The sequence below is a fragment of the Ceratotherium simum genome, chromosome 7 (assembly GCF_057802395.1).
Source record: "Ceratotherium simum simum isolate JZ-2026a chromosome 7, ASM5780239v1, whole genome shotgun sequence".
NCBI lineage: Eukaryota > Metazoa > Chordata > Mammalia > Perissodactyla > Rhinocerotidae > Ceratotherium > Ceratotherium simum.
The window spans coordinates 74,130,107-74,157,004 of record NC_141906.1 but is presented as its reverse complement, the minus strand read 5'-3'; the positions used below and the strand labels follow the sequence as shown (position 1 = coordinate 74,157,004).

Here is a 26,898-nt window from a genome sequence, read left to right as displayed (position 1 = left end):
AGAGAATATCAATAGATAGAAATTATAAGAAAGAACCAAATGGAAAATCTAGAATAGAAAACTAAAATGACCTAATGAAAAGTTTACTAGAGGGGCTCAACCAGTGACTAATAGAAGAAAGAATGAGCAAACTTGAAGATAAATTGATAGACAATATGCAAGCCAAAGGACAGAGAGAAAAAAGAATGAAGAATAATGAACAGAACCTCAGAGAAATGTGGAACCATCAAGTGTACCAACATACACTTAATAGGAGTTCCAGAAGAAAGAGAGAGAAAACGAAAGGGGCATCAATAATGTTCAAAGAAATAATGACTAAAAACTTACCAAATTTATAGAAAAGCAATAATTTATACATCCAGCAAGTTCAATGAACTCCAAGTAGGACAAGCACAAGAAAATCCACAGACACACAATAATAAAAACACCAAAAACCAAACAGAAGGAGGAAATGTGGAAAGCATCAAGAGAAAAATGACTCATTACCCACAAAGATGTCCCAAGAAAAAAAATATCTGACTCCTCATGAGAAATAATGGAAGTCAGAAGGCAGTGGGATAACCATTTAAGTGCTCGAAGAAAAAAGTCAACCAAGATCCTCTATACAACAAAGCCATCTTTCAAAAATGAATATGAAATAAAACCATTCTCAGAAAAACAACACTTGAGAGAATTTTTTTCCAGAAGATGCACCTTACAAGAAATACTAAATGAAGTCCTTAAGGCTAAAAACATGTAACCCCAAGCAGTAGTACAAATCTACATGAAAAACGAAGAATATTGGTAAAGGTATGTAATTATAAAAGACAGTATAAATGTATATTTTCTAATTTCTATGAACTTATGTTAAAATAAATTTTATAAAATTAATGTATACGTAAAGAATAATGAGGCATACACCACATAGAAATGTAATATATTTCCCAATAACAGTAAAAAGGAGGTGGGCAGGAGCAAAACTGTACTGGGCTAAGATAATGATTCCAGATGGTAATTCAAATCCACAGAAACGAAGGAGAGAATCAAAAATAAGTAAGAAGATTATTATAAAAAAGTTGTAAGTATACCCTTGCTTTACTTTCACCTCCCAGCTTCTTTAAAAGACTTAAAATTATATAGAGTAACAATTATAACAATGCATTGTTGGATTTGTAACATTCACATATGTAATACATCTAACAATAATACCACAAGAAGAGGGGTAAAGGAATAGAGCTGTATAGGAGTAGTGTTTCTTTGTCACTCCGGAATTAAGTTAGTATAAATCTGAAGCTGACTGTGATCAGTTATGATGTAAGATAGTAAGCCCTAGAACAATCACTGAGGTAATGACTCAAAAAACATAGTGAAAAAGAAAGAATTAAATTTAATTAAAGAAATTAAAATGCTACATTAGAAATTAATGCAAAAGAAAAAAGTAAAGGAGGACTAGAGGAACAAAAAAAGACATGACACGAAACAAAAAGTATAATAGTACATGTATATCCAACTATATCAATATTAACATTAAAATGTGAATGTATCAAAAATTCAATCAAAAGGCAGAGAGATTGTCAAACTGGGTACACAAAACAAAACAAAACATATGATCCAAATACAGTCTGTCTATAGAAGACACACTCTAGACTCAAAGATACAAATAGAATAAAAGTAAAAGCATGGAAAAAGATATTTCTTGCAAACAATAACCACAGGAAAGTTGAAGTGGCTAGACTAATGGGAAAAAATAGACTTTAAAATAAAAAATGTTATTAGAGATAAAGAGGGACATTTTATGATAAAAGTGTCAATTATAAAGAAGTTATAACAATCAAAAACATATGTATCTAAGAACAGTACCAAAATGAGTGAAGCAAATAACAGCAGAAATGAAGGGAGAAACAGACAACTCAACAGTACCCCTTTTTCAATAATGGATAAATAACTAGGCAGAAGGTCAAGGAAATAAATGACTTGAACAACGCTATAAACTAACTAGAACTAATAGACATCTCTAGAATGCTCCACCCAACAACAGCAGTTGTTCTCTAGTTCACATGGAATGTTCTTCAGGATAGACCATCTGCTAGCCCATAAAACAAACCTCAATAAGTTTAAAACAATTGAAATATACAAAGTATCGTCTATAACTACAATGAAATGAAATTAGAGACCAATAACAGACAGAAATTTACAAAATTCACAAATATGCGGAAATTAAACAATACAATAAAAATAGCCCATGTCAAATAAGAAGCCAAAATAAAAATTAGAAAATACTTTGAGATGGACAGAAATAAAGATACAACATACCAAAACTTACGTGATGCAACTAATACAGTGCTTAGAAGAAAGTTTTTACTTTGAATACCTATAATAAGAAGAAAGTTATGAAATCTATAACCTAACTTTCCACCTTAAAACTCTGAAAAAAGAAGAGCACACTAAATCTAAAGCAAGTAGAAGAAAGAAAATAATATAGATTATTGTGGAAATTAATGAGATAAAGAATAGAAAAATAATAGAAAGAATCAATAAAACCAATAACTGGTTCCTTGAAAGGATCAAGAAAATTGACAAATCTTTAGCTAGACTGACCCATTAAAAAGAGAGAAGACTCAAATTACTAGAATCAGAACTGAAAGTTGAGATATTATTACCAAACTTAAAGAAATAAAAAAATTATAAAGGAATAATATGAACAACTGTATGTCAATAAATTAGATAACTTAAATGAAATGAACAAATTCTTAGAAAGATACAAGCTACCCAAACGAACTCAAAAAGAAATAGACAATTTGAATAGTACTATTAAGAAATAAAGATTTGAATTAGTAATCAAAAAACTACCCACAAATAAAAGCCTAAGCCCACATGCCTTCACTACTAAATTCCATGAAACATTTAAGAAAGAATTAATACCAATTCTTCACAAGTGCTTTCAAAAATAGAAGCAAGAGGAACACTTCCAAATCATTTTGTGAAACCTAGATTATCCTGATACCAAAAACCAAAGACATCACAAAAAAACAAAACATAACAAGTCAATATTTCTTATGAACAGGGAGTAAAAATCCTCAACAAAATACTTGCAAACCAAATCCATCAACATATTAAAAGAATTATACACCTTTGACCAGAAAGGGATTTATCCCAAGTATGGAAGTTTGTATTGATCCAAAAATCAGTTAATGTAATAAGCCATGTCAAAAACCAAACAAACACAAAACACATGAGCATCTCAAAACATGCAAAAAAATCACTTGACAAAATCAGCACACTTTCAGGATAAAAACACTCAACAAACTACAAATAGAATGGAACATCCTCAACTTAATAAGTGGCATCTATGAAAAAATCACAGCCAACATCATACTTAATGATAAAAGACTGGATGCTTTCCCCCAAGTGAAGAACAAGACAAGGATTCTGCTCCTAGCACTTCTATTCAACATTGTACTAGAATTTCCAACCAGAGAAATTAGGCTAGAAAAAGAAGTAATAGTAAAGAAAAAGAACTAAAAGTCATCCATAGGGAAAAAAGAAAGTAAAACTATCACTATTTGCAAGTGGCATGATCGTGTATCTAGAAAATCCTAAGGAATCTACTAAAGCTATTAGAACTAATGAAGAAACATGTCAAGATTGCAGGATACAAGATCAAAATACAAAATCAATTGTATTTCTATATACTGATAATCAAAACTCTTCAAAGGATGTTAAAAAAAATTTGATTTATAACAGCACCTCAAAGAATAAAATACCGAGGAATAAATTTAATAAATGAAGTGAAGATTTGTACAGTGAAAGCTATAAAACATTGCTGAAAAAGATCTAGATAAATGGAAAAACATCCCATATTCATAGATCAGAAGACTTCATATTGTTAAGATGACAATTCTCCCCAGATTGATCTACAGGTTCAATGCAATCTATATCAGAATCTCAGATGTATTCTTTGTAAAAATTGACAAGCTAACTTTTAAATTCACGTGATATTGCAAAGGACCCACCCAAAGTATCCAAAACAATCTCAGAAAAGAAGTAGAAAGTAGGAGGTCTCACTTCTCAATTTCAAAACTTACTACAAAGTAATGATATTCAAGACAGTGTGGCACTGGCATAAAGATAGACATATAGATAAATGAAACAAAATTGAGACTTCAGAATTAAACAAACCTATGTCTGTACGGCCAACTGATTTTCAACAAGAGAGGCAAGACCATTCAATGTGAAAGAACAGTCTTTCAACAAATGGTCTTGAGACAATTGGAAATCCACATGCAAAAAAAATGAATTTGGACTAATCTCACACCATATACAAAAATGAATTCAAAATGGATCAAAAATCTAAATGTAAGAACTAAAACTGTAAAATTCTTAGAGGAACACCTTTATAACCTTGGATTTGGCAATGGGTTCTTAAATATGACATCAAAAACAAAAGTAACAAAAGAAGATATGGATAAATGGGACACCATCAAAATTTAAAACTTTTGTGCATAAAGGGCCCTGTCAAGAAGGTGAAAAGATTACTCACAGAGTGGGAGAAAACATTTGAAAATCGTACATTTCATAAGGGTCTAATATCCAAGAATATATAAAGCACTCTTACGCTCAACAATGAAAAGACAAACAGCCTAATTTAAAAATGAGCCAAGGACTCAAATAGATTTTTCTTCTAAAGGAGATATACAAATGGTCAACAGTGCATGAAATGATGCTCAACATCACTAGTCATAAGGGAAATGCAATTCAAAAGTACAATGAACTACTACTTCACAACCATTAAGATGACTATAATCAAAAAATGGAAAATAAGTGTTAGCAAGGATGTGGTGAAGTTGAAACCCTTAAGCATTGCTGGTGGGAATGCAAAATGGTGCAGCAACTATGGAAAATAGTTTGGTGATTCATCAAAAGATAAACATAGGATTATCATAGGACCCAGCAATTCCAATACCAAGTACAGACCCAAAAGAATTTAAAATAGCTGTTCAAATATAAGTGTATATACAAGTGTTCATAGAAGCACTCTTCACAACATCCAAAAGATAGAAACAACCCAAACACCTATCAAATGATGAATGGATACACAAATTGTGGTATATCAGTACAGTTGATTAGTATATAGCCATAAAAAGGAACACGCTAAGCCACAGAGTGTACAACACCAAAAGTAAACCTTAAGGTAAACTATGGACTTTGGGTGATTATGATGTGTCAATGTAGGTTCATCCTTGGTAAAGAAAGTACCATTCTGGTGAGTGATGTTGATAATGAGGGTGGCTATGCGAGTGTGGGCTCAGAGAGTATATGGGAAATCTCTGTACCGTCCTCTCAATTTTTTTGTAAACCTAAAACTACTCTAAAAAATAGTTTTAAATAAAGTAAAGAGTGACTTCAGGAGGCCAAAGGAACTAGGGACATTTAGGCCACATAAGAAAAGAATTGAAAAAAAAGGTAACATGGCTACAATGTGGATGAACCTTGAAAGCATTATACTAAGTTACAGAAGCTGGTCAAAAAAATCCATGTATTATGTGATTCCATTTATGTTAAATGTCCAGAATAGGCAAATATATAGATACAGAAAGTAGATTAATAATTGCTTAGGGCTGAAGGTGATGGGGGACATGGGAGATGATAGCTAAAGGGTGCAGGATTTCTTTTTGTGGTGATGAAAATATTCCAGAATTGTGGTGACGGTTGCATGTATCTGTGACTATACTAAAAACCATTGAAATGTATACTTTAAACCAGTGAATTGTTTGGTGTGTGAATTATGTCTCAATAAAGCTGTTTAAAAAATTGTGGAAATTGAAAATGCTTGATACACTACTAAACAAGATTAAATATGACTACGAATGTATAAATCTCTATACATATATAGATAGACAAAGATACAGATAGTGTAGATGAAATAATTCTAAACAGGAAGTCGGAAACATAGTCCCAATTTAGTCACTAATGAGAGAGAGAGAAGAAATGCCAAAATGTTAATAGTGGTTATCTTTAAGTGATAGGATTAGTGAGTGATTTCTATTCACTTTAGTTTTTTACAGTTTCCCTATTTTATTCAAGCTTATTTATTTACATGAGAAAAAATGATTATTATTTTTGAAGAATCAGGAATTCCAGAATTCAAATTCAGTCTTTGACTTAATGAAAAGAAATCTGCCATTCTTGTTACAAACTTCAAACAATTATCATAAAGAATGAATATACTTACCTGAGAGTACAGGCTCTATGCTAATATAAGTTAATAGATACACGGATATCATCTGGCTTCTAAAATGTAACAGAATTTCTTTATATCAGACTCAAATACATGTCATTCACCAAAATATAGACTACAAAATGACAGAAATCAATGAAATAAATTTAACAGACCACAGATTTTTTGGCAAACTGGAGAATATTCCACCTAAATTGAACAGAAGTTCTGGATAGAAGTAAATATTTATGCTACATGCCTCTATAATACAAAGGCAGCATTAGCACAAGGTTAAGACCCTTTGTTCAGATCCTAGCTCAGCAACTTTCTGTGACACTGGGGAAGTGTCTTAACCTCTCAGCGCCTTAATATCCTTCTAAGTAAGTTGGGACAATAATATTATCTACTCCATATGATAATTAAGATAATAACATAGGTCAGTATTTGTAAAGTGCGTAGAATAGTGCTGGCACATAGTACACAATGTAAAAGATTGTGTTGAAAAAACAGCTGTATAAATATATACACATAAATCACCCCAGAATCTATTCAATCTCACCTACTTGTCCCAAATCTCACTCAGCAATCACACCAACTGTAAGAGGCTAGTTACCCCATATAAATACAAGGCAAAGTTGTAAGGACAGATAATGACACGAGAGCTTAGGCCCCACAAGTATGTACTCCTTGGATTAGTGCTTTTCTCAGAGCCAACTTCACATCCTTGTTTCTCAAGGTATATATCAAAGGATTCAGGGAAGGAGTAACAATATTATTCAAGACCTGAACCACAGAATCCAGCCAAGGGCTGGAGGCAGGCTGGAGATAAATGAGTACCACAGGTCCATAGAAGAGCAGGATGGAAGTCAGATGGGCACTGCAGGTTGAGAAGGCTCTGCATCTGCCTTCTGAGGAGCTGATTTTCAAGATAGAGATAACAATGCGAGTATATGAAGTGAGGATAAGAAGAAAACACATGAGTGCAACAGCACCTACGTTGGTGAAACTCACCGTCTGAGCTAGGGAGGTGTCTGCACAGGCCAGGGGCAGCACCACCGGGATATCACAGAAGAAATTGTCCACCTCATTGGGGCCACAGTAGGGTAACTTAAAGACAAGGAATGTGAGGACAGATGCATGCAGACAGCTCCCCATCCAGGTGCCTAGAGTCATGACGGTGCACACCCTGTGGTTCATGATGACTGTGTATCGCAAGGGGTGACAGATGGCTGCAAAACGGTCATAGGCCATCACGGTGTACAGGAAACATTCAGTGCAACCCAGGAAGTGGTAAAAGAAGATCTGGGAGGCACAGCCCTGGTGAGAGATGATCCGGCTTTGCCCCATCAGGTAGAGCATCATTTTGGGGGAACTCACTGAAGGGAAAAATATGTCAAAGACTGACAGGTTTCCCAGGAAGAAATACATAGGGGTGTGAAGGTTGGAGGAAGTGAGGATGGCCAGAAGAATGAGCAGGTTTCCCAGAAGAGTGAGCAAGTAGAAGGCCAGAAAGAAGACAAACAGCACATTTTCCAGCCCTGTTGTGTGAGGGATTCCCATGAGGAGGAACTCAGTTACAGGAGTGTGATTCCTCATCTTCACATCTACTTAGACCTGGAAGATCAAAGAATGGCCTCACCGAGATGTGCTTTTCACAAAAACACTCATACCTTCATAGAACCTATTGGAAACTGATAATACTTAAATACTATAATGAACTTCTAAATAGGAGTCAGTCAAAATCTGTTGCTAGTTAACGTGTGACTTTGAGGAAGTCATTTATTTATTTTTCATTTGTTTCCTCAGACGGAAAATAGAGATAACAGAGGGGCAGAATAGAAAGAGGGCAGAAAATAAACCTTACAGTTGTGTATATTTCAGTTTAAATGTCAAATCTACTCCCTGTTCTGTAATTTTGGATAACTTTGACAAAATCTCCTCTTCATCTATATACATAATGTAACAATAGCCTATGATTCTTGTGAGGATTAATGCTTTAAGGTATATTAAGTCGCTAGTGTAATGCCTACTGCTACCCCCCCTTGTTAAAAAATCCATTTAAGATACTAATATTGTGATTTAATGAGCCTTTACTCCACACAGTGGTTGTCTTAAATTGACTTGCAGCATTTCTGAGATTATCTGTTGATGTGAATGACTTGTGAAACTGCTTTCTCCATCATCAGGCAAAACAACTGAAAACTGAGAATTGTCTAATGGTAATACAGTAAAACCAGATGAAAAAGATAATAGTTAATGCAGGAAAAAGCAATAGACAATTACTAATATTAAAACCAACCATATTCTGTCAATATGAAGTATAATCTCTCAATAGCAAATATGTCTGCTATATGACTGAATATATGCAATCACCACTAAGGTTTTTAAGGTTAAGCTTCTTTAATCAGAGAATATCTTAAGAAAGTACCATGGAGTCAACTAAGTCACTATTAGCCCAAACTCAAATAGAGCCAATTCCCATACTCTCCCACCTTCCTCTAGTGCATATAACCCATCAGAATTTGAGGAGAAGAAAGCGCTCTAGAGAGAAGGCACTTACAGACCAGACTGAAAGAAAACAGCTTATTTGGGCTGAAAACCAGGCCCCACATCCACCCTCCCCTGTTTCCTTTCCTTTCAGATGCTGTGGAACATGAAGGTCAGGCTCTGAGGACAGAAAATCTGAACACTCCTCTTTCTAAGACTCAGTCACTCAGGCCCGAAAGTCCAGACCCTATAGTGCCTCTGGTCCCTGAGTGAAGGAGCAGCATTCATTCCCTCAAGAGAGAATAAATGTGTTTGATGTTCCTTTGGGACCCTCTTCCCTAGTGGGCACCAATATGAAGTGTAAAGAACAGAGGGAGCTATTAGACTTCAGACTTTCCTCTTCCCTCCCTCCCTCCTTATTTCTCCCTACGGCCTCTACCTCATTATTTCTTAGACTATAATGCAATGATGTGGCAGTATTTAGTTATTTTCAGTTTCTAAATCTCTTTGATTATCAGTCACTCTTGGGCATGTTTTTCCTCTACTGGGCAAGCCATCCATTGGGTTCAAATATTTGAAGTTGCGCAGTGATCTTGTCCTTGGAAGATCTGTGTTTGAAGAAAGAGCTGGGGATTAGGAAAGTGACTGCTTAAAGAAAAGAGGCAACAATTCCATCTGGTGTTAAAACAAAACAAAACAAAACACACCTGCAACTGTTTTTTCCATATTCTGTATTATAATTCTCCCAATGGTCACTTCTTCAACTGCCTGAATTCATATATCATTTTCTAAAGTCTCTTCTCTTTATTTTCCCTTAAGACTGCTAGTGATGTTTATCTTAGCATACTTTTATTACTGTAACTTTGTTCAATTTCTACTTTAAGAATTCAATCTGCTGACTGCTGTGCAGAGAATAGATCAGAGCAAACAAGAGGAGAATTTGATAGGGCTCTTAGCACATTATTTTTACTGGCTGTCTGAAGAAAAAAACACATAGACTCATTAAAAATGTTATGGTTAAAATCACTTTGAGATAATACAAAAGGCACAAAATGACAGCTGTAGTAAAGTTTAAGTAATTTTGCAAAATCCTAATAATCACTATCCTTTTTCATGCCAAGGAATTGAGAAGAGACTACTTACTCCATGGTTTTGAAATCATAATTACTGCTTACTGAGAATCTCTCTTTTTTTTTTAACCAGACGCTTCAAGGTCCATTTATTTCATCCTCGTGTCAACTCCATGAGTTAGATGTTATTTTCTTTTAAAGATGAAAACAGGGCTCAAAAGTTCAACTAATTACCAAAGTTTACTCCAAAATTCAGGCATAGAGCTTTGATTTGAATTTCAGTCTGTCTGCATTTAAAACTTATTTAAGATTCTAACAAAATGGAATAAATATTTTGAGTCAATTTAAAAATAAACATGCTTAGTCACATATTTCTACCCATTTTTCTCTTCTGTAGTTTTGTTCTAGAAATGAAGATATTAAATCAGATCATCATAAAAGCTTAAAATTTTTTGAGTAGCAGTGATTTCTATGTTTTAAAGAGCTTTATTGGCATATAATTTACATGACATAAAATCCACTCATTTTAAGTGTACAATTGAATGAGACTATATTTACAAAAAATATGTATTTGTAGAGTTGTACAACCATCACCACAATTTTAGAATATATCCCTGGTACGAAAAAGAAACCTCATACTCATTTACAAGCATTTCCATTCCTATCCCCCCTTCCAGGCAATTGTTAATCTACTTCTTATCTCTGTGTATTTGCATTTTTAGGTTTCTTGCAAGTGGAATCATAAAGTATGTGTTCTTTTTTTATCTGGCTTCTTTCACTAAGCATAATATTTTTGAGATTCATCTCTGTTGCTGCATATGTCAGTATTTTGTTCCTTCACGTTGACAAATAGTATTTTATTGTATGGATATTTCTGTTTCCTGAATCATAGGCTAGGATTCTAACTTTATTCTTAGTGCCTACAGCCCTCTAAATGATTATTAGTATATTTAAAAACACTTTGAGGATCCTGAAATCATTATCACTATCATCCAATCAAAAATGATTGCGTTGGGTCGGCTCCGTGGCTTAGCGGTTAAGTGCGCGCGCTCTGATGCTGGCGGCACGGGTTCGGATCCCGGGAGCGCCCCAAGGCACCACTTCTCCGTCCAACGTGAGGCCAAGTCCCACGTACAGCAACTAGAAGGATGTGAACCTATGACATACAACTATCTACTGGGGCTTTGGGGGGAAAAAACTGAATAAATAAAATCTTGAAAAAAAAAAAAATGATTGTGTCACGTTTTAAACAGCTTGGTGTACAAATTCTGAATATACGTATATATATTTCCATGGCTTTGATTATTTAGTTTCAGTTTGTCATCTCAATTTCTACCTTCTGAGACACTATGAAAAGTAGTGCTGAATTAGTGGAAATCAGCCCAGCGTTGAAATAATTGGTAATTAGTTATGGACCCCAGTCTTCCCATTTTCAATTGCCCTTACTATAAATTGAGTATTTTACTTTGCATCTAGGTAATTCCAAAAATTAATTCTTCACGGAGTTTATCTCATTCCTATCCCTACGACTCATTAAAACATACACACACACATTAGGAAAAACTACAAGCCATAATGAACCTCTATATACACCGCCTGATTTCCACTTCCCAGAACTGCTATTCTTGGGAAAATCTCAAGAGTCACTAAAGTAACAAGCAACATAATAGCCCCAAATTGTATCAGTCTTTATAGTAGTGTTATCCCTAAACTTCCCATATCATTAGTTCATTCATTCAGTATCTGCTGCAGAAATTCATTTGTCACCCAGCCAGCCTAAATTAATTTCACAAGACATTCACTTTCAAAAGAATAATATAAATGATTTATACCTGAATTTATGAATATATGATTTATCCATAATATATATATATATGAATATCAAGGTATAAATTTGCAAAGAGAAATAAAACATCGTATTCACTAGAATACATGTGTCAGTGGGTCAACATATTCTTTTCCAGATAGTAAAATTTTTCATTCTAAGCAAAATACTCTCTCAGGTGACTGTTAGTGGAGTGTAAAGTTAAAGCAGAGCGGGGCAGGTCCGGTGGCTTAGAGGTTAAGTGCGCGCTCTCCGCTACTGGCAGCCCGGGTCCAGATTCCCGGCGCGCACCGACGCACCGCTTCTCCGGCCATGCTGAGGAGCGTCCCACATACAGCAACTAGAAGGATGTGCAACTATGACATACAGCTATCTACTGGGGCTTTGGGGGGGGAAAAAAAGGAGGAGGATTGGCAATAGATGTTAGCTCAGAGCCGGTCTTCCTCAGCAAAAAGAGGAGGATTAGCATGGAGGTTAGCTCAGGGCTGATCTTCCTCACAAAAAAAAAAAAGCAGAGTGAACTGGGTGATTATCACCAAGTGTTCTCCTCCTGCAATAATCTGACACACTTTTCTTTACTGTATCAGAATACCTGTCAGGCAGGTTTAAATGTTCCTGTCAGCTGGTATTTCCTCTCCTTTGGACATGAAAGATATACTATCCATTTGTTCAATGTCCACTTCTTGATAATTTTTCAACAGTTTTATTGAGGTACAATTTATATATCATAAAATTCAACAGTTGTAAGTGTACAATTTAATGACTTTTAGTAAATTTATTGAGTTGTGCAAACATTGTCAAAATTCAAAACATTTATTTCACCCCAAAAGTTTCACCGGGACCAATTTGCACTCAATTCCCTTTCCTACTCTCCTCCCCAGGAAACCAACCAATAATTTGTTTTTTATCTCTACAAATTTGTCTTTTCTAGACATTTCATGTAAATGAGTTAACACAATATCTAGCCTTTTGAATCTGGCTTCTTTCCGCTAGCATAATGTTGTTGATGTCTAACCATTCTGTAACAAGTAAAAATAGTCTTTCCTTTTTATTGCCAAATAATATTCCATAGTATGAATATACCATATTTTGTTTATCCTTTCACTAGATGATGGACATATGGGATGTCTCTAGTTTTAAATATTATGAATAATACTCCTATGAACAATCACATACAAATCTTTGTGTACATTCACACCTTTTTCATCTACCACCAGAGATTGTAAATTCTTCTTTGAGATGTTGATAAGGTTATCATAATATCTTCTTTCTTATGTCAGTAATAAGCCTCCTAAAATAAACTAAATTGTAGAATGATTTTTGTAGACATCCAATCTCACCACTTACATGTTTATTCTTACTACATACTGTTTCAAAGAGTGCTCTATTCCTGATCCTTTGGGTCAGCCTACTGCAGCACTTTATATACACAGTGCACATATGAGGACATATCTAATATCTCTCAGAGATAAGTTATTTCAAAATAGCTTGAAGCCAAAAAATTCTTTGGAAATTGAAATACTTCATTTTGAAATTGTAGCCATCACTGTGTTGAAATTTGTGGTCCTCCCTGCTCTCCTCCTTATTTCCTCATACCACAGCAGCAGGTGTACAAGGGTGCCTCCGTGCCTAACTTGCTTGTTAACTGTTGAGATATCAGGCTACCATGTGGCTTTGAAACTGCTAAACCAGCTGCAGCTACGGTGGGATATATCGCCCATGTCAGCATATAAGGAAAAGAGAAACATAATCTAAATTCTTAGAGGGAGATTCCAGAGACAGAAAAAAAGGAAATCAAATACATTCACTGGGGAAAAGATTAAGAAAAATATTTATGACGGATCTAAACTATATTCCTTAAATTAGTAATTACAGAATTTAATTACCAGTAATCAAGTTGCTATTTTGATGTAGTCTGACATCTTTGTCTTTTATCTCAATTATTTCTGGATGGGAGAGGGAATTACAAGAGTATTGTTTAGTGGTCCCTTAAAACATCACTAACAGGAGATAACACCACAGGTTGGTAATTGCATAAGAAATTAATCAAATTGTGGGCAGCTCTGGGAAAAATCAATGAGGGTATAAGATGAATATGTGAGTACTTCTGGGTGACAGTGAGTTGAGTTAATGGGTCTCAGGCTGTGTGACTGTATGGGGGCTGACATAAAGGATTATGAGTGAGGTTCAAAAATTGAAGGGAGTCTCTAGTCCAACCTCCAAGGTGAGGAGGCAGTTATGAATTATTCATCCCTTCATAGGTTTAATAGAGAAAAGTTTTCCCAAGGATAAGGGAAATGGTTTTCTGAACTTTGATCCAAAGACAGTTGTTGCTCGCTCTTTCACTGGTTTGAACAGCGATAGGATTTTTAAAGTTTAGAACGGATTGAGGGAAGTACCTATAATGCAAAGGGTACTGTGTGAGGTGCATTGGAGCAATGGAGAGATATTATGTACAATTTATTACCTCAGAAAGACTGCAGATTAATTGAGAAGATAGGCCATTCATCTAAATTGTTTCTTATTTTACTCTTGAAAATAATGTGTTTATTACAGTGAAGGCTCCTGTGAATAGAGAGCCCTCTTTTTCCTAGAAAACAGGAACACTGAGCAACTGGTCATCTTGATGTATGAAGCATTTTTAAGTATTTTAAAACCATCTTTATCAGAATTATTTCTTAAGGTGCCATTCCATTCATTTCAAGGGTGTCATTTCAATTCATTTCATAGTTCCAGCCAGGAGGAGTGATAGTGTTCAAGTTAGCCACGTTTAATGTTACAGAAACAGAAACTGAATAATACATTTGATGCTCCTTGTCTCCAGACAAGTCTTCTGAGTTTCTTCTTTAGCAAAATTTTCTAGTTTCTTTCCTTCCTTGGCCTTGGTGCTTTCATCTAAACCTGGGTTTTCACAGTTCCCTCTGCTTGTATTCAAAGTGTTTATCCCAATTATGTATTGAGAATTTGTTCCATGTCTGTTTTCTCCAATATGTTTTATACACCATGAAAACAGAGATCATATCTATCTTGTTCACTACCATCTCTTCTTTGGCTACATATTATATAAATATATAAATAGTAAACGGCCAATAACTATTTGATGTTACCCTAATGGCTGCCCTTCTGACTTAATTCTGGTTTAGGCCAATCATTGATTAAAATGTTGAATAATAACTTATGAATCATATTACTATGCAAAATGATGATATAAAAATGTTATACTTTGTATTCCTTAATAACGAAGTGAATAATTTAAGCAATAAGAACTATCTACTGATAGAAGAAAAGGATCATTATAGAATAAGATATTTGGAGAAGGTGTTATGGAAATCTCTGATGACGAACAAAACTCTTGAGGCCTCTGCCAAGAGCCATGTAATGAACCATCTTGGAAGCAGATCCTCCAGCCCCAGTTGTGCCTTCAGATGACTGCAGCCCTCCCCAGTAGGGTGGCTTCAACCTCATGAGGGATCCTAAGACAAGACCACCCAGCTAAGCTACTCCAGGATCCTTGGTCCTCAGAAACTGTGTGACACAATAAATGATTTTGTTTTAAACTGTTAAGTTTCAGAGTAATTTGTTATACTACCATAGATAACTAATACAATACCATAGGTAGTGCAGGAGATGCAAAAACTTTCAAATAAAGGAAACAAGGTGGCCCTCAAATGATAAAGTGGTAATATTAACAACTGTTGTAGTAAATCAGGTGATTGCATATAAATGCTTGATTTGAATCACAGACAAGTAGATGTTCCCCCAACCCCAAAATTTTTTCCCTTGTACTCTTTGTATAGGTAATTTAGTGAACACTCTACTCAGATTGCCTCTGACACCAGTCAGATACATGGTTTTCAGTTAACCAATAAGTGACTGACTGAATGAATGGATATTACTATAAAGTGGAAAAGGAGTGAAGTTATTATTTTTTCATCATTATTAATTTCTATGAACGTTACCCAGAACATTTCCCTAGTTATGTCCATTGCCATCACTATTTTTCTATTCTGCAGTTAATTAACATCCTTGTGCCTTGGTTTTCTCATATATAATTGAGGAGAGTAATTGTACTTACGTAATAGAGATGTTGTTCAGATTACATTTGTTAATATGTACAAAATAGAACAGCAAGTGATATATAGAAAGCAAGATATAAAGATAGCTGTTAGCACATAGAATTTGCGATTCTTCAGTTCTTCTTATAAGGCAGTAACAGTTTAGTTCTAGGTTCAGACTGTATGGGTGTGAATACTACTCTGTCATCTGTTGCTTCATCTATAAAAGGAGGATATCAAAGTATTTACATCTTGGAATTCTGTGAGTTAACTTAGTCAATACATGTAAAATGCTTAGAACAGTATCATACATCTAGAAGGAAATATTGGCTCTTATTCTAGGTACTTGAGTGGATGAATCTAAATAGATAATGGCCTGAAATTCATTGGATCAAATGTTTAATTTAAATGAATATTTAATTTATGAAATGAATTTAAATTTAAAATTTGAAATTTTAAATTTAAAAATGAAATTTAATTCAAAAAATGAATAATAGATATTGTTACTGGTTCAATTCCAATTAATTACAAATAGATTAGATTTTCAAGAAACAGACCAAATCTGTAATTGATAGAGAACTCTGGCTCAAAAAGGCTTTCCTCTGCAAATTTACAGAAATCCACTCTCCCGTTTTACAAGAATAGACTAATGGGCAGCTTCTCACCTGAGACATGAGTAAAATCCAGGCCAAAGTTCTCTGTGGGCCAAGGAATAGAGCTCCAAATGGAATTATTTTGTAATAGGAAGACATGATTAAAGCCAAAGAAGTTATAAGTTTAAACGTAAATTTACCAAACTGTGCAATCTTGCTTTTAAATTTGATACGTTTTTGACCATAAAATCTAGTTTTATTGAATGGCTAGAGAGACACTGCAATAGGATAGAATAAGGCATACATTTTGAAAGGAAGGAAGGAAAGAAAAAGAAAGGAAAAAAAGGAAAGAGAGAGGAAAGGAGGAAGAAAGGGAGGGAGAGGGAGGAAGGTGGAGAGGGAGAGAAGGAAAGAAGACAGCTCATGGGCTCTAGAAACTTGCAGCCTTATTGTAATTGATCGAAAAAGAGTTCCAACAAGTATAGGCTGTGAGGCAGAAAAGATACATTGTTTTGGCAAACTCAAAAAGAGAAAAGCTGAGTTAATCTGAAAAACGTCCTTGAAGGAATAAATCAGTGGCTCAGTCCACCTTCCCCACCAAGTGACTGTTAGGACTCCCAAGAAACACCTGATAGTAACTTTGCCCAGCGCACTATTTGGCAAAAATCCTGTTATAAGAGTAGTGGATCTGAAGCAACTCCCCGAAGAGTTTCAGAGAGGAATTGCACTATACTTTATACCCTAGAAATGTGGAACACTTGAGTTAATACTTCCCTCAGAACCGATTTCACATCCTTGTTTCTCAAGGTATAAATCAAAGGATTAAGAGAAGGAGTGACAATATTTTTTAACACCTGAATAACAGAATTTAGCCAGGGGCTGGAAGCGGACCTCAGATAGATGAGCATCACAGGTCCATAGAGCAAGAGGATTGAAACCAGGTGGGCACTGCAGGTTGAAAAGGCTTTGTGCCTACCTTCAGAGGAGCTGATTTTCAACGTGGAAAGGAAAATGCAAACATAGGAAGTCAGGACAAGGAAAAACCATGTAAGAGTCACAACATCCACATTAGTAAAGCTCTCTGTCTGAGCTAGAGAGGTGTCTGCACAGGCCAGGGGCAGTACTACTGAGATATCACAGAAGAAATTGTCTACCTCATTGGTCCACAGTAGGGTAACCTAAAGACAAGAAATGTGAAGATACTTCCATGTAGACAGCCACCCAACCAAGTACCCAATGTCAAGCTGGTACACATCTTGTGGTTTATGGTAACTGTGTATTGCAATGGGTGACAAATAGTCACAAAGGGGTCATAGGCCATCACAGTACAGAGGAAACACTCAGTACCACCCAGGAAGTTGTAAAAGAAGATGCAGGAGGCACAACCCTGGTAAGAGATCGTCCTGTTTTACCTCATCAGGTAGAGCAACATTTTGGTGGAAACTACTGAAGGGAAAAATACGTCAAACACTGACAAGTTTCCCAGGAAGAAATACATGGGGGAGTGGAGGTTGGAGGAAACCAGAATGATGAGGAAGATGAGCAGGTTCCCCAGCAAGGTAATGAGGTAGAAGACAAAAAACAGGGCAAATAGCATGTTCTCCAGTCCTTCAGTATTAGGAATTCCCAACAGGATGAACTCCGTCACGGAAGTGTAGCTCTGCATGTTTACGCATCAAGCAGTCCTGGAAAAGCAAAGCAACAATCATGATATAAGCTCACAGATAACTGAGAAAATATCTTCCTAATAGAGTTATTTCCATCTAAGACAGTGGTTGCAAGCAAAAGAAGGCCAAAAGAGGAAAAGGAGACCAGTACTAAATCTGGCTCTGCAGCTAAATAATGTGCCAAATTTGGCCTCAGTTTTCTCATATGTTAAATTAGATAGCAGAATAATGTGTCTTTACAGTTGGCAAACCTCTTACAGTCATCAACACTTATTGCCAGTTTTATGTAGTTTCTTCCAATCTGATTTTTCATCATACAAACCATATATTTCAGAACCATCTTCTCCATGGAAAATTTGTCATCAGGTGACAACTTCATTTTAATATCAGCCAAGTCATAATTAGTTGGTAAATAGTCCAGTTACCCAAATATATGCATATAAAAGTGTGAACCTAAACAGAAAGGATATACACTTACCTATTTACTTTTACTTTCAACAATACTCTTTCCATTCTGTTGCATTTATATTTTTAAACAGTATACAATTTATATGTATAACTTGCTCATACACATACAGCAATCAGACTGAAACTAGAAGAAAGCAGTGTATAGGTAATAGAAATAACTACTACATCCCACTAGAAACGTGTCTCTCCTCAGCTACACTTTATTTCTATACAACATATCTCACAAATGTAAATTTCAATGACATTAATGTTATTTAGCTTTATTAATTAATGTCAGTCATAGATAAACCTAAAAAAATCTCAATTATAATATCTAGAAAGCTGATATCTCCTTCTGTTCATTTGTATCCCATTTTATCTTAGCCCTCCATATGTTGTCACTGGATATAACTGATTCCCCTCTACCTGTGATCAATATTTGCTCATACGAAATAATCTGATAAATCTATTCATACTAATTTATAAATTGCTGATCTGTTACCAATTGCTGTGTTATTTCCATTTTTATAGTGATAAAGGCTTTTGCCATGGAGAAAAATCTCAATAAGCAGAATTAACAGCAAGAATGAGAAGTGGAAGAGACAGGGGCTCTTCAAACCATTCTTGAAATCAATATGCATAGCCAGGCTGCTATATAAAGCTTGTCCTGCTCAAATGTTTGAATAGATGGTGATCCTGACAAAGATATAGACAGGAAGACAAAAACACTCCTTTCCAGCCCCAAAAGCAATTTAAACATTGAGATTGGGCTATCGCAGTCAATTTAATCTCACAAACAGTCATTTTCTCTGTACCTTCTAGAAATATAAAGATTAACAAAATAAAGTATTTTCCCTCAAAGAGCTCATTCTACGGTTATATAAATCTGATTTCTCCTCCTGATTCTGACTCTACCATTTGCTACCTCTGGGGCGATAAGCGTCTTACTTAACCTCTCTGAGTCTCATCTCCTGCAAAACAGATAATAATACTGTCTGCCTCATAAGGTCTTTGTGGAGATTGAATGAGATCCTGAGCACAAAATGCTTTGCTTAGTGCTTGGTACTCAGTAGTAAATGTTTAATGTTAGTTTAACAACAATCCTGCTGCATATAAGACTATGCTAATGTGGGTGATGATGTAGCAACAACAAAAGCATTGCAGACGTGATGAAGATATAGTTAGAGATGGACATGAAAAGGGATCTGTGAGATTTGAAAAATGGGAGAGAGCATCATGGCGCAGAAAGTTCCCTTTGTCTCTCCCCTCTAAGTCACAACCAGACAGACATCCATTAACTAACAAAGGGCTCCCTGTACAGCACACCAGAACACCTGAGAGATCCATGCATCTATACATCTGACAGTGGGTGGACTGGACCTCTGGGAGACAGTGGAATGAGGGGAGATGCCTTCTCCCCATCTAAAACATGAATCCTCACACTGGTGCACATGCAAGTGAACCGAGGCTTCAGTGGCAGACATGGCACTCACAGCGGAGCCCCTGCCCGGCCCCCCCTGCCCCGGGGCAGTGGCTGCACACATCCTGAGGATTTAGAACACAGAGCAGAGCCTGTGACCCAGCCCCCTCTTCCTCCCCTGGTAGTGGCACCAGTCTTTCTAGTACTGAGGACAGTTTCCAAAATGTGGATTTATCTGGCTGAAGCAAGGCACCTGACATCAGGTTTCAAAGCACACCAGTGCACACCAGTGACCAGAGGCTGCACAAGCAGCAATGACACTCACTTGTGGCTTAGCCCCTGCCTCCCCCAGGTGGTTGCAGGTGGCACACACATCCTGACCATTCAGGACACAGAGTGGAGCCTGTGACCCAGCCCCCTCCTCTACCCCAAGCAGTAGTGCTGGTCTTTCTAGTAGTGGGGATAGTATACAAAATGCAGATTTCCCTGGCTAGAGTCGGGCACCCTGATCAGTGGTTTCAAAGCACACACCAGAGAACAGAGGCTGCACAAGCAGCAACTAAAAAACACTAACATTGAATCAGAATATTACAGAATAATCTCCCTCCCTCAAACTTTACCACTATGCTAATAGGGCTCAATTATAGTAATAGTGCGTTACACCTGCAAGAGTTGCAGGACAAAGATTCTCTTTGGGGAAGAACATTTAAGGATGCCTAAGGTAAACAGACTTGCAAAAACAGGACATTAGAGGAATTTGAAGCCTCTGGCACCCACAGCTAATACAAGCAGCAAACACAATCCAACTACTAGCCAAATTATCATAAATCCTCACACTAAAGGCCTATTTACCTCAGTTCCTCTTACCTTATACAACATGACCAGCTTGCAACAGAAAATTACAAGAACACTAAAGGCAAGAATAAACAGTCTGAAGAGATAAAGTACTCATCAGAACCATTCCCAGATATGACACAGATGTTGGAATTATCAGATAGATAATTTAAAACAACTATGATTAATATGTTAAGAGCTGTTAATGAAAAAGTAGACACAGGAGAACAAATGGGTAATGTAAGCAGAGAGATAAAAACTCTAATATAGAATCAAAAGAAAATGCTAAAAATAAAAACCATTGTAATGAAAATGGAGAATGTCTTTATGGGTTCAAGATTTGTCCCAATTGCCAACAAGTCTTGGGTAAGTTTCAAGTCATGCCAGCTGGGTAGAAGTGAATTTGTAATGGCAGGGGATTCTCGTAGACTACCACTACCATCTTTGAACATAAGGTAAAGTACATCACTAATCCTTGTATTCCACTCAGTGCTCAGTAGAACTTTGTAAAGCCTCTGACAGTGATGTTTAATGAATATACAGCAGGCTGCCTGTTATGAAATTGCTCTCTGTTTTGATTTTTAGAGTTTTTCCCACCTGGGAATGTCTAGGCACTCTTCATTAATGATTTCAAGTATTATGATACCACATCATCAAATATGTGAATATACAGCCAGTGTCAGTCTTTAGAGGAGTAATAGAAAGTCTCATATGTCATATCCGTTAATATTAGAGTCCTTGTTTTCATTTATATCTAATGATCTTAAGTGCTATCATCAGGGTGTCTGACGACTTCAGACTTGTTGCTGCACAAATTTCAATCATATTTTCAAAATTCTATTATGGCTTTCTACTGTCCCTGATGACTGTGACTAATAGAGCAGTACTGAATCTTTAGGGTTTCACAAATGTCTCTTTTGATCTAATATGCATGCCCCCCTAGTCACTTTTGATAGTATGGGTATCCAAAATACAAAGTACAAATACAGTCATGTGACTGATTTCAGTCAAAAAAAGGCCACATATATGACGGTAGTCCCATAAGATTAGTACTATATAGCCTAGATGTGTAGTAGGATATACTATCTAGGTTTGTCTAAGAACACTCTGTGATGTTCGCACAACAACAAAATCACCTAATAATGCATTTCTCAGAATTTATCCTGTTGTTAAGTGATGCATGACCTTATGAGAATAAAGTCCCTTGAAAACATTTTGCTGATGATAACTTTGAATAAGGATATGATAATGCCCATTTTGAAAATATCCTCCCATTCTACCAAGAAGGAGGAGATATGCTTTTGTCTTAATTTTTCCCACAGTGAGGAAAATAAAGTCACATTGTAACCATTTAACACTTGAATGCTGTCCACCTAATACATCCTCATCTCCACCAAGGGACACTGTAGCCTTGCACCTTCTGGTGTGCCTGTGGTTGGGGAAGGGGAGGTCCTGGCCAATATGTATGCATGGTCTAGACATTGAGATTATCAGAGAATAAAAAGGAATGTGGAATGCTTTGGATTTAGTCTCTTGTGTCCAAAGTATCTTCTCATTAGCACTAAAAGACTCAAGATGCGTTATGATTTGGCCTGGAAAACATAAGCTCTGTGAATTTGGTGTTAATTATTATGAGTTATGTAGTTGGAGCAAGGCTTTGTTATCTGTATATGTAATTTTATTTATTTTCAGATGGCAATTCACTCCACTACCTAATCTGTGTTAGATGCCGTGTCGTTTACCATGGTACTTCATATATACTTTATGACCTTCTAAAATTCATTTGTTTACTTATGTGTTTCCCATTGGACACTGAAGTTCTGCAACACAAATACTGTCTTGACGTTCTGTATCTCCTGTGCCTTAAATATAGTAGTCACTTAACTAAATTTGTTGAAGGAACTATTGAATTGATTAATTAATTGAGGGAGCAGGATTGAATTGATGAACAAGTATCAACATTGGGATCATTATAAAAGTTACCCTATTTATGCTAGATTTGACCTAGATTCTTTCTATGCTGGTTATTTACTTCTTATAATTTAGCTATTTACTTCTACAATTTAAGAACCTTTTCAACTGCTAGTTAATTCAGAATATATAGCTGCAAGGAATCATGCCATTATCAAACAATATTTTGAAAATTCAGCTCAACAAGGGAAGGACAGCACTAATCATGAGCCTCAGTGGACAAGTTCAGTACTCCAGAGCCGCTATTTCAAAGAGAATACATCAAAATATGGCACAATGTGATGAAAGATTTGGTCAGATTACATTGTGTGGAATGCAAACATCAATGCTGAATTATTTTATTCTTTTCTATTTTCCCCTTTTGAAAATAGTACTGATAACTTTTAGAGTATAATAATGACACAATGAAGTGTTTACAAAATAAGGTTGTCCCAATTATTATTTGGTAATGCAAAGGATTCATTATTGAAGTATTAAAATTATCCATCATTTTTCTTTATTTTCCAGAGGTTTTTCATACCATCCTACCTCCCTCATCTTTTTCTGTTTATCTCTTCTGTTACCCCTTTTTCAATTGCTTGAAGAGGAATGTATGAGGAAGGATTACGGGCAGATCTTCTGAGTTTTGGAGTGCTTTGTATTGGGCCAATTACAGCACATAAGAGACAAATGTTGAAGAAGAAGGAAAAAAAAAGTTTGGTTTTAGTCATACAAAAATTGATGTAATAGTTTTATCTCCAAATTGAAATGTCTAACAAAGTAAAGTTATTAGTGATTGGAATAAGGAATATAGGAAGTGCATGGATAGGAAGAGTTGGCGTCTGTTTAGGAATGAGATCTAATATCCCGAGTGTGGATCGGAAATTGGGTCCCTCAAAAAGTAAGTAGACATATTTGGAAATGAAAAAGGTCTGCAGCAGGGAGAACATTCTAAAGAAAACAAAGCAAGATTTATATATGTGGATATTACAGGGCTAAGACAGGATTTTTCCTTGAAGATTCACCAGCTTAATGTGGAGCACATAAGTACACAGACAGGATGATACATTTAGAATCTAATTCAGTCGGAGGTAGAGTAGACAGGTACTTTTCACAGTCTATGGAAAAAGATGTAGTTTAAAAAAAATCCTATATTTGGGATACAAAATGGAAAAACCTGTGCTTTGTTATTTCAATGATTATTGATGTTCATTGATATTGTCTTGATCCCCAAAGACAGAAAGTTCCTGAAATTCAGTGATAGCAATGTAGGGTAGAATTTAACACCATGGGTTTTGAAGTCAGATGGTCTGGGATTAAACCTTGACCATATTCCTCACTAACTGTGAATAGTAAGTAATCTAACCTTCCTCAATTTTCTAATCTCATATAAAACGTTACCTATCTCATAGCGTTCTTACAAAGATTGACTTATAAAATGTCTAGCATATCCCAAGCTCAATAGTGTTACTATTTTTGCCTCTGAATTATTCTGGAATAATTTAATTTGGCATAATTTTAATGTTTTATGTATTTAATTATAGTTAAATTCCTTGAAAACTAGTAAATATGGGAATACCAAATTTATCAAAATAGTTAATTAATCAGAATGATTACATTGTCAATAATAGTGTTAATCATGACAGTAATTTATGGTCAGTGACTTAAGGAAAGCTACATGGTGCATCTCCAAAAATACTGTGTTAGTGGGTAGGGATCATTGAATAATTTGTAAACATAATGATTCTGAGAATCAGGCTATCTCGCTGGTGGGCCCAGGTGTGAATTTAGAAGCTTTAATTAAGAATTTATTATAAATCAGTATCACTCAAAGCACTTTTATTTCTAGTAGCTCATTTAATCTTCATAACAGTATTTTGAAAATGGATATTTTACAGATGAGAAATTGAGGTACAGAGCATAAAATTATTTCTAGGCTTATTGAGCCAGTATTTGAGCCAATTTCGTTTGCATGCCATTATAGCACATCATCCATTAACATGTGGATGGCCACCACTATGAGCTATGTAGCTATGCATTAGGGTGTTTTGTCTTTACCGGGTCTTAATTTTCAAATTTATAGAAGAAATATGTTTAAATCCCATGATAACCAGTTACTTAATTATATTTTCATTTTTCCACTCTCTAAATAGGAAACACCATTGGCCCCAGCCTGCAATGTGGGGTGTCCCTGTCCCAGAGCAGCTTGTAGTTTGGTTTAGCTGAATTTTCAAGACTCTAAGATGGTGAGAGAAGATCTATCTGGGCAACACGACCAGCTACCACCATCTGTAGTAAAAGGATCCAGCATAGAATGGTTCTGTGCTAAATACGGGCAGGTCAGGTAGCACAGGTATTCAAGGTGAAAATATGTAATGCTGACTAGAGGTATTTGCTGATAACCTTGGCCTGATTCAACTTACCAAAGCTGAGGAACTGCAGGGCTCTTGCAAGGTGAGGATTGTTCCCAGTTACTGAAAGGAGCATGTCAGAGCCACAACTTGTCTTAGCAGACTTACCTAGAGAGATAGCCAGCTGTTCAGGAGAAGTTCAGAACTCTTTCAATGTGGGAGCAATTAAGAGGGTCAAGATGTGCTAGAGAAGAGGGGTAGTCACCTTGGGACCCACACATACAGACACACACACACACACACACACACACACAGAGTGACTGAAAGAATTGAAAGGGCAGTTGCACAGCTGCAACCATGAGTAAATGACATCTGATATTTGTTGCTATTCTTGAACAGTATCCTCATTATTCTAAATTCCCAAGTTTGTAATCAGTGTGCATAAGACATAACCAAAAAAAGACATATTATCAACTTAGATATATGAATAACTCAATCCTCTATATCTGAGATCCAATCAGAATATTTTTCTTAAAAAAGATAAAAACAATGTTATATGTCAATTATATGTAAATAAAACTGGAAAAAAGGTAAAATAAATCTATTATAGAGAAATGGGTCGATAGATCAAAATTTAAGCATGTTCATAATAAATAATAAATTTAATTGTGATTTTTTTAAATTCCTTAGAAAATCTGTGAAAAAAATATTCCTGAGTGGGTGGTTTTGGATAACATTTAACAATAGGAAGTACACATGCAATAATTAATATGTTGAAGATTAATTTATATCACTAATTTTTTAAAAAATGAGCATATCTACATTGAGCGTTTATTTGCTCTCACAATATGCTACTTTGTCCTTCAGCTTGAGCAGAGCTTTCCTCACGTCCTTGTTCCTCAGGGTGTACACCACGGGGTTTAGAAGGGGCGTCAGCACAGTGTAGAAAACTGCCACAACCCCATCCACAGCATCCCTGGAACCTGACCTCAGGTAAATGAAGACACACGGAAGGAAGAAACAAAGGACCACAATGCAGTGAGAGGCACAGGTCTGAAAGGCTCCGCACCTCCCCTCTGAGGTGCGGATCTTCAGGATGGAACAGACAATGGACACACAGGACAGCACTATTGGGAGAAAGCAGCCCGAGGCCACTACCCCGATGTTGACAAAGATGACCATCTCATTGGCGGAGGTGTCTGCACAGGCTAGTTTGAGGAAGGGCGGCACATCACAGAAGTAATGCTGGATCTGGTCGGGCCCACAGAAGGGCAAACAGAACGTCAGTGTGGTCTGGGCAGCAGAGTGCAGAGAGCACTGAGCCATGTGCTTGTGGCCAGGAAGGCACACGTTCTCACACACATCATGCTGGTGTACCTGAGCGGGTAACTGATGGCCGGGTAGCGGTCATAGGACATGACTGTGTAGAGGAAACCCTCGGTGCTCCCCAGGAAGTGGAAGGAGTAGAGCTGGGCCACACAGCTGTGAAAGGAGATAGCCCTGCCTCCTGGGGAGACCAAGGTCATCAGCATTTTGGGCACAGTGACTGTGGAGAGCCACATGTCAATGAAGGACAGGTTGGTCAGGAAGTAGTACATGGGGGTGTGGAGGTGGGAATCCACCATGATCACCAGCAGCGTGAGGAGGTTCCCCACCACAGTGAGTACATAAATCACCACGAAGGTTCCAAAGAGGGGGGTGTCCAGTGCTGGTGCATGGGGAAGGCCCATGAGGATGAACGTTGTCACGAGGCTCACATTTGTCATTTTTCCACACCTTTGTTCCCTCTCCCTGTGAGAATATAAAAAACACCCAGCATTTAAATGAGAACTGAGAACCCATTCTCTATGTGGCGACTGCATCATTCATGGTAGATAATTTTGGATTTATACTCATCTTTGCTTATCATAAAGCTTCTTTGGTAAAGGTGATGCAATGATTTCATCATCTGTCTCTCGCATACACACACACAAGTAGAGGCATACACAGATGTATGCAAAAGG

At 36.3% G+C, this 26,898-nt stretch overlaps 1 protein-coding gene and 2 pseudogenes across 1 annotated transcript; all 3 read right to left on the bottom strand.

The window, feature by feature from the left end:
* Positions 1-6,859: 6,859 nt before the first annotated feature.
* Positions 6,860-7,792, bottom strand: LOC101399291 (putative olfactory receptor 10D4). The gene has a single exon (XM_004427173.2). The coding sequence runs from the start codon at positions 7,790-7,792 to the stop codon at positions 6,860-6,862; it is 933 nt and encodes a 310-aa protein (XP_004427230.2).
* Positions 7,793-16,960: 9,168 nt separating this feature from the next.
* Positions 16,961-17,892, bottom strand: LOC101402595 (putative olfactory receptor 10D4; annotated as a pseudogene).
* Positions 17,893-25,726: 7,834 nt separating this feature from the next.
* Positions 25,727-26,661, bottom strand: LOC101399556 (olfactory receptor 10G9-like; annotated as a pseudogene).
* Between the last annotated feature and the right edge of the window lie 237 nt (positions 26,662-26,898).

Coding starts and splice junctions, on each gene's coding strand:
- LOC101399291 (XM_004427173.2), bottom strand. CDS start 7,792: ATGAGGAATCACACTCCTGTAACTGAGTTCCTCCTCATGGGAATCCCT.